Source organism: Engystomops pustulosus, chromosome 5, assembly GCF_040894005.1.
Source record: "Engystomops pustulosus chromosome 5, aEngPut4.maternal, whole genome shotgun sequence".
NCBI classification, from domain to species: domain Eukaryota; kingdom Metazoa; phylum Chordata; class Amphibia; order Anura; family Leptodactylidae; genus Engystomops; species Engystomops pustulosus.
The window spans coordinates 126,849,709-126,864,481 of NC_092415.1; the positions used below are offsets into that span (position 1 = coordinate 126,849,709).

General features: G+C 39.8%; 1 protein-coding gene across 12 annotated transcripts in view; it reads right to left on the bottom strand.

Annotated features, from left to right (window-relative positions):
* TMEM245 (transmembrane protein 245) overlaps positions 1–14,773 on the bottom strand; it is a 757,127-nt gene that overhangs the window by 270,221 nt on the left and 472,133 nt on the right. For all 12 annotated transcript variants that reach the window (XR_011855834.1, XR_011855837.1, XR_011855832.1 and 9 more), the window contains one exon: positions 1,355–1,455. Coding sequence is in view for 3 of the 12 variants with exons in the window: in XM_072152982.1 (XP_072009083.1) it covers positions 1,355–1,455 (101 nt within the window). In the remaining 9 variants the exon portion in view is untranslated. The remainder of the gene's footprint in view (positions 1–1,354; positions 1,456–14,773) is intronic.

Sequence of the window (14,773 nt, forward strand, 5' to 3'; positions counted from 1 at the left end):
ATTATCCCGCAATATAGAACATGACCACCCGTAATATTTTAAATAGCATTATCTGCAATCTGAAAAATAGCAATAGCGAAATAGCAAATCGGTTGACGTCTGTAGACCAGAACAGTCCTGGTAAGATAAGCCCTTCCCACCGCTATGGTGATGGGGCTCACCTACCCCGCAGTTCTCTATCATGAATGTTCAGCCATGATGTAGCATCGGCTGCCGATTCAAAGGAATGGGTAGTGTCCATCGCTACTACTCGGAGCCTGACTGGGTAGAACATGGCATACAGTAAGTCCAGTTCCCAGAGTCTCCACTTCACATTATGAAACTGGGCCCTTTTTCGCTGGACTTCGCTAGAAAAATCTGGAAATAGCACCACTTTAGCGCCTCTGATACACAGCTGCGGCTTGCCTCTCGCCATCCCTAGGATCCGGTCTCTTTCCTTAAAATGGAGGAGCGTCACTAAAACTGGCCTTGGAGGGCCCCCTGGCGGGAAAGGGTGAATAGGAACTTTGTGCGCTCGCTCTACTGCATATAAAGGTGTGAGGGCTTCTCTACCAGATGTCTCCAGCAGCCATGTCTCAAAAAAGTAATCTGAATTCTTGCCTCCCACCCTTTCAGAACCGCTGACAATCCGTACGTTATTGCGACGTAATCTATTTTCAAGTTCATCTACTTTTGTCATTAATGTCGCCACTTGGCCAGATATCTTTTTGACTTCTTTACTGATTGGGGGTATAATATCTAGTTTAGTGGTCTCAGCCATTGTACCTTTGACTGTCCTTCTTAGATTCTATTTCTGTAACGTATACGCCATCTCTGTTGTGCCTTGCACCACTGAGTTTGCTTTCTGTGTTATTCATTTGTAATTCTTGTTTTGTGTCTGCACTGTGGCTGTGGATCACTTAGGATGCTAGAAGCATGTAGACAGGTGACAGTATTGGGGGGGGGGGGGTCAGTTTAGGGCTTATTGTCGTGGCTGTCCTCCCTGTGTCCTCAGCTGCTCCCTTATAACTTGTAACCAATTTGATACCAACTCTTGGTTGATCATCTTCAGAAAAAAATTTTGTGCCCAAGTCAAGTCCTCATGCTTAGTGGGCTGCAAATAGTCTAAAACAAATATTTTATCTGGAAAAATGTGTGTACACTAGTTTTATTTTAGCTTATGTTTCCTTTCTAAATTATTGAAATATGACCCTTATAGTTTTTACTGAATTGCAATTTGGAGGTTTTGATGACTCGCTAGATAATATAAAAATGATAATGCAGTTCACAATGTTTTTCACAATACAGTATTCATGCATACAAATCAGTTTTATGTTTCAATATTGAGGCAAATGTAAAAAAAAATACTTCTTACCGGAAGGTATAAAGACAATGTTTATCCCATAGACTGTATGAGTAAGCCAAGTATATAATCCATAGAAGCAAGCCATTTTTAGGGAGGCATCAAATACACCCCTAAATGACAAGAACAAAACATGCTGATTATTCAAAACACAAAATACATGACAAGAATTGATTACAACATGACAACAGTTCATATGCAATATATGAAACCTTGCCATTATATAACTTTGAATAAAATTCCATAAAACCAAAATAAGTGAATCTGATGCATAAAAACACACAGCATTAAGCTTAGAACAGATGTTGTGAGGTCTGGCAGCCTGGAGGTTTCTGGGAGGACACCACCACACTTGAGCCAGCAGAGGAAGTGTTTTGGATGCCAGCCACAATGTATTAGCGTGGTGTGTTATAGCTTTATCTCAATACTGCAATTATTAGGAACCCGAAAGGAACCCTGCTTATTTATACAACTATTGAAGGACATCTACCACCAGGATGAAGGATTGGAAACAAAGCACACAGAGATACTGGTGTGTTACCCCTCTAGTTAAATCTTATTTCAGCTTCTTATTCACAGTTTTGTAAAAATGATTTTAAAATTAAGCAAATGAACCTGATGGGCTCCAAGCTTCATACGTTTTAACGAAGGCTGGAGCCCCTCAGTTTCATTTGCATATTTTTTAAAGCCTTTTATCCTTAAAAGCTAAAAGAAGAGCAGATCCTTTAAGGTAGCTAGGATCATCACAACAATTATTTAGTAGTCACACAACACGTTTCCCCTATATTCACAGAAGTGGATAAACAGGTATAGATTATCTACTGAAAAACAGAAAACCAAAAACACACTAGCATCCTAATGGTGGGTGCCAGCAGCATGATAATAGCCATGGCTTAAAAAAAAGATATATATATATATAATCATAACTCCTCCCCATCCACCCATCTCAGACAAGCCCCTCTCAAACAGATAGGAGATGATAGAAGTATTGCATGTTTATATCAGACATCTAAAGTATTAGCATCATCTGTCATTTGAATATTTGACCCTGTACTGCAGCATGCATTACAAGATGTGTTAGGATATATCTCGGTAACTTGTGGTGAGACCTCATGTTAATCTAATGCAAGGAATCATATTCACAGTATTATATACAATGCATATGGGATCATCAGTCGCTTCCTTATTTCAACCTGTAGTCCAGCATACATGTATTGGATATATCAAGGCACCTAGTGGAGAACCAGAAGTCGACCTTGTACAGGGAGTCATATTCAAAAAAGAGAAATGCTACAGATCCGAGTCATGAGATGGTTATAAAACACAATCACACTTCAGCTCAGCTGTCTCACCTATAACGCACATATTCAGCTATACTATGTCTCTCCCTCCCCTCAAGACCCTATCTTGTCTGTAATTTGTAGAGTTAATCTCTGTATGCTGTTGCCTCCTGGCAGCAAGTGTCTGTGTCTTTAGTGCTGATCTCTTAATGCAGGTGGAGGGGCAGGAGGCAAAGAGCACTGCTGTGTGCAGACAAGAGAAGCTATTTGTGAGAGGAATCTGCAGATCATAGTCAGGAGTTTACAGTTGTATCCAGGGACAACTAATTTAAGAACATGAGTGCATAATTATATAAGTGAAATGTTGTATTTTTGTTAATAACATTGAATTACAGAAAGTGTTACTTTGTTATCCTGAGTATATTTAAGAATCTTGTCTTTGTGGGAATACCCCTTTAAAAGAGCTAATAATTGGTGAAAATATAAAAACTAACTTTTATCAACATATAAAAATAATAAATACACACAATAAAAAAATCCCGTGCATCAAAAATACCAAGACGTCATGTACAAATGTACACAAAAATGTATGAGGGTCCACAAACCAATAGGGCACACTCATGTACACAATGTTCAGAAGTACACAAACCGATAGGACATAATAGACTGCCCCGACAAAACCAAACAAACAATCAGTATTGGTTAACCCCTACACGCGCCTAGATGTTATAGTATGTCCTTGCGGGAAGATACTTCCCGCACGGGGACATTCTATAACGCCCCGCTTCTGGCACCAGCTCAGGAATGGAGCCGGCAGCAGAAGCAGCGGCTGTCAGCTGTATATTACAGCAGACACCGCATGCTAACACCCGCGTTCTGAGCCGGCATGACTGCAGCGTGTAAGGGCCTTCTCCCTATGGATCGGATCCCCAGCACCTTCGGGGTCTGACATGCGTCTGCTTACAGTTTACAATGCTTTACAATTAATTAGTATTGTAGAGCAGTGTATTGGACTTGAACCAGTGATCAGAGCATTGCTGGTTCAAGTATGTCAAAAAAGTTAAAAACACTAAAGTTTAAAATTTAGAATAAAAAATAAAAACATAAAAATATAAACCCCCAAAACATCACTTTCCCATAAAAACACTTAATAAAGTATAAAAATCACAAACACACAACCCCCCCCCCCCACATATATTTGGTATTGCTTCATCCGTAACAATCTGTATGATAAAAAAAAGGTTCCAAAAAAAGATCATTTTTAATTAATACCTTTAATAAAATGCTCTAAAAAGTGATTAAAAAATGTTATGCACTCTAAAATAAGACCACTAAAAAGAACATCTCTTCTCGCAAAAAATAAGCACCTAACAAGATTTGTCAGCCGAAAAATAAAAGTTATGCATATGCTAAAATTGATAACACTTTTGCCTAATTACTTTTTATTCAGTAAAAATGGGGAAAAAAATCTATATAATTGAGGTATTTTCATAAACGTGGCAATCCATAGAATTAAAATAATATACTGTTTTTATGGTATGGTAAACGGGCAAAAAAAAAAAAACACGAAAAATCTTCTTAAAAATTTATGATTTTCATTTCTTCCACCAACAAAGAGTTAATAAAATCTCACCAATTAGCTTTAAATGTCCTAAAGTTATGTACCAGAAAAGTATCTCATGTAGCAAAAAAAATAAGCCCATATATGTCCACATTAAAAAAAATAAAAAAATTGCCGGTACAATGTGATAAATCTGCTCTGGATGATGCCTCCTTCCATTCTATGCCTGGCCGTGTGCCCATACAGCAGTTTACCACCACATATCAGGTGGTGTCAGGGTATCAGTGTACTCAGGAGTAATTGGGTATCAAACTTTGTGGAGACTTTTTTAATTTAATCCATTGCAAATGTTTAATTTTCCCCCAAAAATGAATGCATTGTCAAAAAATATAACAATTTGTAGACGGCACCTTCATTTTGTTTTAACCCCTATAAAACACTTAAAGGGTTAAATAACTTCTTAAAAGTACTTTTTCATACGTTGAGGGGTGTAATTTCCATAATGGGGTAATTTAGGAGTCTTGCTATTATTTAGGCCGCTCACAGTCAATTAAAAGTTGAGCAGGTCCATCTAAATGCAGGTTGCAAGTTATGTATTTAATTGGGTGCTATGACTATCTGCATCAAAAGTAGAGCATTTAGAACTTTGAAAATAAAGAATTTTTCAAAATTTTTGCCAAATTTCGTTTTTTTTCCTTACTAAACACAAAAGATAATCCAAATTTTTAAACTAATTTGAAGTACAATGTGTCACAAGAAAACAATCCCCAAATCCCCTGGATATATAAAATAAAAACCAATAATGGACGGAAAAAAACAGCTCACCTTTGATACTACAGTATATGTCATTCTCCACTGCATGGGGTCAGTCCATGTAATCCAAAAACGTGAAAATATCCAGCAATGTGTGGTTCCATGAAATAGTTGATTAAAAACACTTTTATTTCATACTCCTTAAAAACATCTCAATGCCCTGGCAGTTAAAAGGGTTGTTTTCTGACAAGTTTAGAATCTTAAAGTGTAACCGTCATTCTGAGCCAAAAAAACTAAATACACAATTCTGCTCCAGGTGTCCCTGGGAGTTATTCCTAAAAGTATTTTGCCTCTCGGTCCTCATTTAGTACCTCTTTTGGCCCATAGCAACCAGGGTTTCCAGCTCTCAAAAAAACTACAGTCAGCAAGATGGAGGGGTGGAGCCTGCCACCTGTCACCTCATCATAAGCGCCTGCTGCTGACCAATAACACTGTATCCATCTATCTATCTCCTATCTATTTATTATCTACTCATATCTATCCTCTATCTAATATCTTTCTATCTCCTAGCCATCTATGTATATCCTATCTATATCATATCATATGTATCTGTGTATGTGTCTATATCTATCTCCTATCCATCTATCTATCTATATATTTATCTATCTATCATCTATGTATCCATCTAAGTAAAACTCCAGCACAGCACATGAGGGTACAGCTTGCAGACTCAGAGAGCCTCTCCTGCCACTTCCTTGTGTGAGGTGATGGAGGGAGGGGGGCTGCAGTTTCTGTGTGGATTATTTGTGTATACACAAGTGTAGTGAAGCTGAGGGAGATAAGTTTTAGTGTTTGGTCACTACATTAGTTAGGGCTTCTCCCTGCACATCACTGAGTGCTGGGGCAGTGAGACATGAGGTAATCAGCTGTGAGCAGTGAGACATGAGGTAATCAGCTGATTGGAGTGAGAGCGATGGGGGCATGTCTCTCCTCCGTAGTCTCAGCTTCTTTCTGAAGACGGAATGTCCATAGTAACAGACATATGAGAGTATACTGACATCTAGGGGAAGTCTGCAGAATACAAGAGAAAGGAGCAAGATTCGGGTAACTAATCCAATTGCAAAAGTGCTTAAAATTACCTGCCCTACAAAATATCAAAAGTTTTTGGAAATGACAGTTACACTTTAAGTGATTCTTAGTCATAGATAAAAAGTTGTTAGACACAAGGTAAGATAAACCATATGATACCGGAAGTTACAAAAGGACACATTTTTTAGACAAATAAAATAAATTTATCAATAAATATACATTAAATTGTGCCGGTAATTAATGCCTTTCTGACTTCTTGTCTCTAAAGTCAGTATCCATCTATGACTTAGTCATCTATAATAATAATAATAATAACAATCTTTATTTATATAGCGCCATCAAATTCCGTAGCGCTTTACAAAACAAAGGGGACATATACAACTATATTACATTACAAAGAACAAACAGTCATATAGAACAACAGGAGTGAGGGCCCTGCTCACTTACAGACTATGAGGATGAAGGTGTTGACACAAGAGGTTGTATAATGGTCCAGCCATTCTTTATAAGGGAACAATATAAAATAATTTAATAAATAAAAATTTTGCTGCTTGAACCAGCCATCAGTCGCCATCTTATTTACAGGGTCCTAGGTGAAGAAGACTGCAGAGAAGCCTGGAGCTTGGTAAATAACTTCTGTATGCCAAATAATAGATGGGAGGAGGACATAAAATGGAGTAGTTAAGGCTAGAGTTGACATTTCATGCAGTTAGCGAGTGTGATAGGCTTGCCTAAAGAGATGGGTTTTAAGAGCACGTTTGAAGCTTTGGAGGGTGGGTATTAGTCTGAGAGTCCGGGGAAGGGCATTCCAGAGAATTAGAGCAACTCGGAAGAAGTCCTGGATACGTGCAGGGGAGGTTCCAATTAAGGTAGAGATTAATCTAATGTCACTGGCAGATCGAAAAGAAAACGGGAAGGGCGATAGACTGAGATGAGAGAAGAGAGGTAAGGAGGTGCAGCATTATTCAGAGCTTTGTGGATGAGAGTTATTATCTTAAAGTGAATACGGAAGGAGACAGGCAGCCAGTGCAGTGATTGGCACAAACTGGAGGCATCCGTGTAATGTTTGGCCTGAAAGACGAGCCTGGCTGCTGCAATAAGAATAGATTGCAGAGGAGAGAGCTTAGCGAGTGGAAAACCGATTAGTAGGGAGTTACAGTAGTCTAGTCGGGAATGAATAAGTGCAACAATTAGCATTTTAGATGTTTCAAATGTCAGAAACGATCAGATTCTGGAGATGTTTCTGAGGTGCATCCAGCAAGAGCGAGGAAGAGATTGAATATATTGTGAAAAGGAAAGGTCAGAGTCCAGCACAACCCCAAGACAGCGGGCCTGCAGCTTTGGTGCTATAGTGATCCCACAGACCGAGATGGAGAGGTCAGGGTTGGGTTGGTTAGTAGATAGTGGAAAGACAAGAAGTTCCGTCTTAGAAAGATTAAGTTTCAAGAAGAGAGAGGACATGATGTTAGAGACAGCAGAGAGACAATCACTAGTGTTCTGGATTAAGGCAGGGGTGATGTTGCGTGCAGAAGTATATAGCTGGGTGTCATCAGCATAAAGATGATACTGGAAACCAAATCTGCTGATGGTTTGTCCAATGGCGGAACTATAGAGGGAGAAGAGAACCTAGGACTGAGCCCTGAGGAACCCCGACACTGAGAGGAAGATGAGAAGAGAAAGATCCAGAAAAGGAGACACTGAAAGTGCAGTCAGAGAGATAGGAAGAAAACCAAGAGAGTGCAGTGTTCTTTAGGCCAATGGAGTGAAGCATCCTAAGGAGGAGCTGGTGGTCCACAGTATTGAACGCTGCCGATAGATCCAGGAGAATGAGGAGAGAATAGTTACCTTTGGATTTTGCAGTGAAAAGATCATTGGAGACTTTATAAAGTGCAGTTTCAGTGGAATACATAGAGTGGAAACCAGATTGCAGTAAGTCAAGGAGGGAGTTAGCTGAGAGATAGCGGGTAAGTCAAGAAGAGACCAGGCGTTCCAGAAGTTTGGAGATGAAAGGGAGGTTTGAAACTGGTCTGTAGTTAGTAGCATTGGATGGGTCCAGTGAAGGTTTCTTTAGTAAAGGGGTAACAACAGCATGCAAGAATGAAGAGGGAATGACACCAGAAGAGAGAGAGGTTGAAAATTTTGAGATGAGAAGTGACTGCTGGGGAGAGAGACTGTACCAGATGTGAGGGGATGGGGTCACTGACGCAGGTAGTGGGGCGAGCAGAGGAGAGGAGCCTGGACACTTCTTCCTCTGTGACTGGCTCAAAGGAAGAGAGTAAACAAGATAAGGTACCAGAGGGAAGGGGATTGGAGGGGTGAGTGGATTGAGCAATTATTTCCTGGCGAATGCAATCAATTTTATCCTTAAAGTAGGCAGCCAGATCTTCAGCCCCAAGGTCTGTGACAGGTGGCTGCACCTTTGGTGTTAGTAAGGAGTGAAGAAGAGTATCTATGATTAAGAATCGCTTTAGATTCAGAGATGTTCAAATGTGATTGTCCTCTACACTTCCCCGCCCTGCACTACTCCCCCCCCCCCTGATGGATGTGTAAGATCTGACCATTTTAGATCCTTCTAATCAATGTGGTTAAACTAACAATGAATAATTGGTTCTGTCGGGGCAGTCTATGCCCAATTGGTCAGTGTACTTCTGTACATTGTGTACATTAGTGTGCCCTATTGGTTTGTGGATCCTAGTACATAGTTTTGTACTTTAGGACATGAGGTCTTGGTCTTTTTCATTCACAGGATATTATTTATTGAGTGTTTTATTTTTAACTGTTGTATATTTATTAGTACTCAACTGGTTGGCGCTCATTGCTGTGGTATACTGATACCTGCTTATTGCTATACTTAATCTTTAAGAGGGCTGATAAAGCATATGCCATATATCTCAAAATACACTAGTAAACCTCCAGTATTAAGAGACCTTGTAGATCCATCAAATGAAGGGTTCAAATGAGATGGAGTCATTTACGGTTTTTAAAAGAAAAATCCACTGTGAATCTTTTCTCTGAATCTGACTATCCCAATCACCCCTTCTTGGAAAGGGACCTTGAAATTTGAGGGCTTTCACATTTTCACCATGATGTATATGCACATGGTTGGCATGGGGGACATCATCACTTTGTCCACAATTATCCTCATACAGTTACAGTCAGAAATATTTGGACAGTGACACAATTTTCGCGAGTTGGGCTCTGCATGCCACCACATTGGATTTGAAATGAAACCTCTACAACAGAATTCAAGTACAGATTGTAACGTTTAATTTGAAGGGTTGAACAAAAATATCTGATAGAAAATGTAGGAATTGTACACATTTCTTTACAAACACTCCACATTTTAGGAGCTCAAAAGTAATTGGCCAAATAAACATAACCCAAACAAAATATTTTTATTTTCAATATTTTGTTGAGAATCCTTTGGAGGCAATCGCCTTACGTCTGGAACCCATGGACATTAGCAAACGCTGGGTTTCCTCCTTCTTAATGCTTTGCTAGGCCTTTACAGCTGCAGCCTTCAGGTCTTGCTTGTTTGTGGGTCTTTCCGTCTTAAGTCTGGATTTGAGCAAGTGAAATGCATGCTCAATTGGGTTAAGATCTGGTGATTGACTTGGCCATTGCAGAATGTTCCACTTTTTTTGCACTCATGAACTCCTGGGTAGCTTTGGCTGTATGCTTGGGGTCATTGTCCATCTGTACTATGAAGCGCCGTCCGATCAACTTTGCAGCATTTGCCTGAATCTGGGCTGAAAGTATATCCTGGTACACTTCAGAATTCATCCGGCTACTCTTGTCTGCTGTTATGTCATTAATAAACACAAGTGACCCAGTGCCATTGAAAGCCATGCATGCCCATGCCATCACGTTGCCTCCACCATGTTTTACAGAGGATGTGGTGTGCCTTGGATCATGTGCCGTTCCCTTTCTTCTCCAAACTTTTTTCTTCCCATCATTCTGGTACAGGTTGATCTTTGTCTCATCTGTCCATAGAATACTTTTCCAGAACTGAGCTGGCTTCTTGAGGTGTTTTTCGGCAAATTTAACTCTGGCCTGTCTATTTTTGGAATTGATGAATGGTTTGCATCTAGATGTGAACCCTTTGTATTTACTTTCATGGAGTCTTCTCTTTACTGTTGACTTAGAGACAGATACACCTACTTCACTGAGAGTGTTCTGGACTTCAGTTGATGTTGTTAACATGAAAGTATGCGGCGATCATCCACCACTGTTGTCATCCGTGGACGCCCAAGCCTTTTTGAGTTCCCAAGCTCACCAGTCAATTCCTTTTTTCTCAGAATGTACCCGACTGTTGATTTTGCTACTCCAAGCATGTCTGCTATCTCTCTGATGGATTTTTTCTTTTTTTTCAGCCTCAGGATGTTCTGCTTCACCTCAATTGAGAGTTCCTTTGACCGCATGTTGTCTGGTCACAGCAACAGCTTCCAAATGCAAAACCACACACCTGGAATCAACCCCAGACCTTTTAACTACTTCATTGATTACAGGTTAAGGAGGGAGACCCCTGCAGAGTTAATTACTTTTGGTCCCTTGAAAAAGAGGAGGCTATGCATTACAGAGCTATGATTCCTAAACCCTTTCTCCGATTTGGATGTGGAAACTCTCATATTGCAGCTGGGAGTGTGCACTTTCAGCCCATATTATATAGATAATTGTATTTCTGAACATGTTTTTGTAAACATCTAAAATGTGTCACTGTCCAAATATTTCTGACCCTAACTGTATACTCCATAATGTCTTCCCGACTTAGTTTAGTAGGCAAGGGCACGTAGTCATATATACCACACAGAGGGTGCAGCAGTTAATTCACGCCACCCATGGCCATCAGTCACAGGACTGATTAAAGGGGCAATACCATTTTAATTCTTATTTATAGTGTATATACACCACATTTTAAATAACTACCGTATATACTCGAGTATAAGCCAAGGTACCTAATTTTACCACAAAACACTGGGAAAACTTATTGACTCAAGTATAAGCCTAGGGTGGGAAATGCAGCCGCTGCTCATCAATAAAATATACTATATTGTGTGACCGGAGCTCTATAACTTCTTAGTCTTTCATCCTTTTTTCAGATTCATGTGAGTTTCTTATTCCACACATAGGATTCCTTGGTGTATTTACAGACCAATCCGACCAAATACAATTCAGATGAAAATAAGGCAACATTCAGACACGGAACTGCTCTAGTATTCTCCTAGTCCTCAAAATTTCTCCTGGTAGTAAATTCCACTATGCATGGAAAATACACAAGGACATAGTGTAGACAGTTCCAAAAGGTCAAATATTTTAAAATCAGTTCTATGTAAGTAAAAATGCGCATATAATTTCCACGAGGATGCCAAGTTACTGCCCGACCCTGGGTTTCGCCTTGCAGTTTCTTCCGGGGCAAAGCTGAAATGCGAAACCAAGGGTCGTGAAGTTAATTGGCGTCCTCGTGGAAATCACATGCGCATTTTAACTTGTTTTTATATACACCCCCCATGGCCGTCCCCGACGTCTGTTTGTAATATTTGTTGCTGAAGACAAAATAATTTTGATGAAGAATTATGTGTAGAAGGTCCAAAAGGAGGGAATCATGCTTCCGATCCATGGACCATTGTTTGTCCAAGAAAAAAGCTAAAGCCTCCAGATCCACCTTATGTCCTATGATCATATAAAGTGATTCTACGACCGGGTTCAGCTGTTTCCTGCAAAAGACTGCGTGCAGGCAGCTGTGTGGAGCAAAATAAAGAGTGACCTCAGCAATGCAATATAGTACAAAAAAAGATGCCCATGAAAAGACTGGTATGACAGACCCAGTCTATACAAAAACAAACTAATGGTCACTGTTCCACACAGCTGCCTGCATGCAGTCTTTTGGAGGACACTTAGGTGAGGGGGACATAGATCTCCAAGCCAGGGAGGCTTTGTGGAACAATTTATCATTGGGTCTTTTCCAGGAAACAGCTAAACCCGGTACCAACAAAGAATTTACCGTGGTCACCAACCAGACTATAAACTTACATCATCAAATCACCAGGACATGGTGGAATATACGGAGTTTAGAGGAATATTTGAAGCTAAATATCTTTCCCCGGGGCTTACGGGTGCAGATTTTCCCTTCTTGGGAGGTTGATGCCAATGACAAACTCACTTGCGAAAAAGGTCTAAGATATCTGAGATCAAACTGCTCACATTTGATTCCACCCTTGTGGAACCATTTTGCAATAAATTAAAAGATATTATTGACAAATACGAGAAAGAGATCGGTTGCCATGGTAGCCTCGGGTCTTCGTTTTGACCCGAGGCTAAATGGCTTCTGCAGATTCGTTACAATGAGCCAGTGGTTCATTGTAACGAATCACATGCAAAAATGCCATATATTGCAATACAGAAGTTACATCACATAAAAAATGGGAGAAAAAAGTGATCATAATGTCGCACAGACCTCAAAATGGTAGCAATGAAAACGTTGTCTTATTTCGCAAAAAATTACACCTCACACAGCTTGGTACACCAAAGTATGGAAAAGTTATTAGCGTCAGAAATGGCAAGTTTCACCGTGATTGTACCAAAACAAAGAATAAAGTAGAGGTGTTATTTGGAGCGTACAGTCAAAGACCTAAAAACTGTGCCCGTAAGAACGAGACGCATGTGTGTTTTTTTCCCCAATTTTTCCACATTTGGAATTTTTTTCCAGCTTCGCAGTACACGGCATGTTAAAATAAATAACATTATGGGAAAGTAAAATTTGTTACGCACAAAATAAGCCCTCCCCCAGCTCTGTACACGTAAAAATGAAAAAGTTAAGGATTTTTGAAGGTGGAGAGCGAGAAATGAGCAAAAAAACCCTGTGTCCTTAAGGAGTTAAACGATCATAGAACATAAGGTGGATCTGGAGGCTTTAGCTTTTTTCTTGGACAAACAATGGTCCACGGATCAGAAGCATGATTCCCTCCTTTTGGACCTTCTACACATAATTCTTCATCAAAAATATTTTGTCCTCAACAACAAATATTACAAACAGACGTTTTCCTTGGGTGGTGGGAATAATGTACAGTATACCCATCCAATTCTTTCAAGAACTCTTTCCTCAGATGGTATAGGTACATAGACCATATTCTGTTAATTTGGACGGGTACAAGGGACGAGTGTCAGAAATTTGTGGAGGGACAAAATTGTAATCCGTGGATTGTAATCTGTTTTACTTCACACATTTCCAGCATGCACGTCGAATTCTTGGATATCTTGATTGAGTATAATCATCCATTACTGACCACTTCTTTGTTTAGGAAAACTACAGCTACAAATAGTTTGTTACATTACCGACAGGGCCGCATCTGCCGTAAGGCGAGATGAAAATCTCGCCTCAGGCGGAGGATGCCGAGCCCTGAATAAAGGCAGCGAAATTTGGGGCAATAATGTGGGCAATTCGGGTGGCGATTGCTGCCCGAATCGCCCACATGAAAATTCAATCGCGCCTGTCTCTTTAAGAGACAGACGCGAATGATGTACAGAGCGGCGCAGGCACAGATCCTTCTGTCCGTGCCGCTCTATTGCTTTGGAGGACTCAGGCAGCATGCGATGACGTCACGCTGCCTGCGTCCCTTCACAGAGCACAAGGCAACCGAAGACCCAGGAAAAGGATGCGAGTGCCGCCGGGATAATGACAGGAGTCGAGGTGAGTTGATTGCTTTATTATTTTTTATAAAAGGGGGTCTGTTTATATAAGAAAAGGGGGATTGTATATACAAGAAGAGGGGGATTGTATATATAAGAAGAGGGGGATTGTGTATATATAAGAAGAGGAGGATTGTGTATATATAAGAAGAGGAGGATTGTGTATATATAAGAAGAGGAGGATTGTGTATATATAAGAAGTGGGGGACTGTATATATAAGAAGAGGGGGATTGTATATATGAGAAAAGGGGGACTGTATATATAAGAAAAGGGGGACTGTATATATAAGAAGAGGTGGCTGTATATATAAGAATAGGGGGATTGTATATATAAGAAGAGGGGGATTGTATATATAAGAAGAGGGGGATTGTGTATATATAAGAAGAGGGGGACTGTATATTTAAGAAGAGGGAAACTGTATATATAAGAAGAGGGGAATTGTATATATAAGAAGAGGGGGACTGTATATATAAGAAGAGGGGGACTGTATATATAAGAAGAGGGGGATTTTATATATGAGAAAAGGGGGACTGTATATATAAGAAGAGGGGGGCTGTATATATAAAAGAGAGGGACTGTATATATAAGAAGTGGGGGACTGTATATATAAGAAGAGGGGGACTGTATATAATAGAATAGTGGGGCTGTATATCATAATAAGGGTACTACATATTATTTAAGGGGGTTGTATATTATAGAATACAGGAGCTGCTTATTTTATAATAAGGGGGCTGTATATTATATAATATGGGAGGTGAGCTGGACATTATGTAACCTGGGGGTGGCTTTTAACCATAATTTAACTACATATTATATAATCAAGGTGGGCTGTATATAATATAACTTGTGGGTGAAGTATTATATGGGAGGGGGCTGTATCTTATATACATATAGGAGAGGCTGTATTTAAAAGGGAGGGTGGTTTATCTGGAGTACTGTATGTAATTTAAGTGAGGGGGGGCATGATTTAAATAAAATTTTGGGGCGGTAAATCTGTATATAGTTAAACGTGCGAGAATCTGGATATAGGGGTCAGATTTTAATTAAACCTTAGGAGCTGT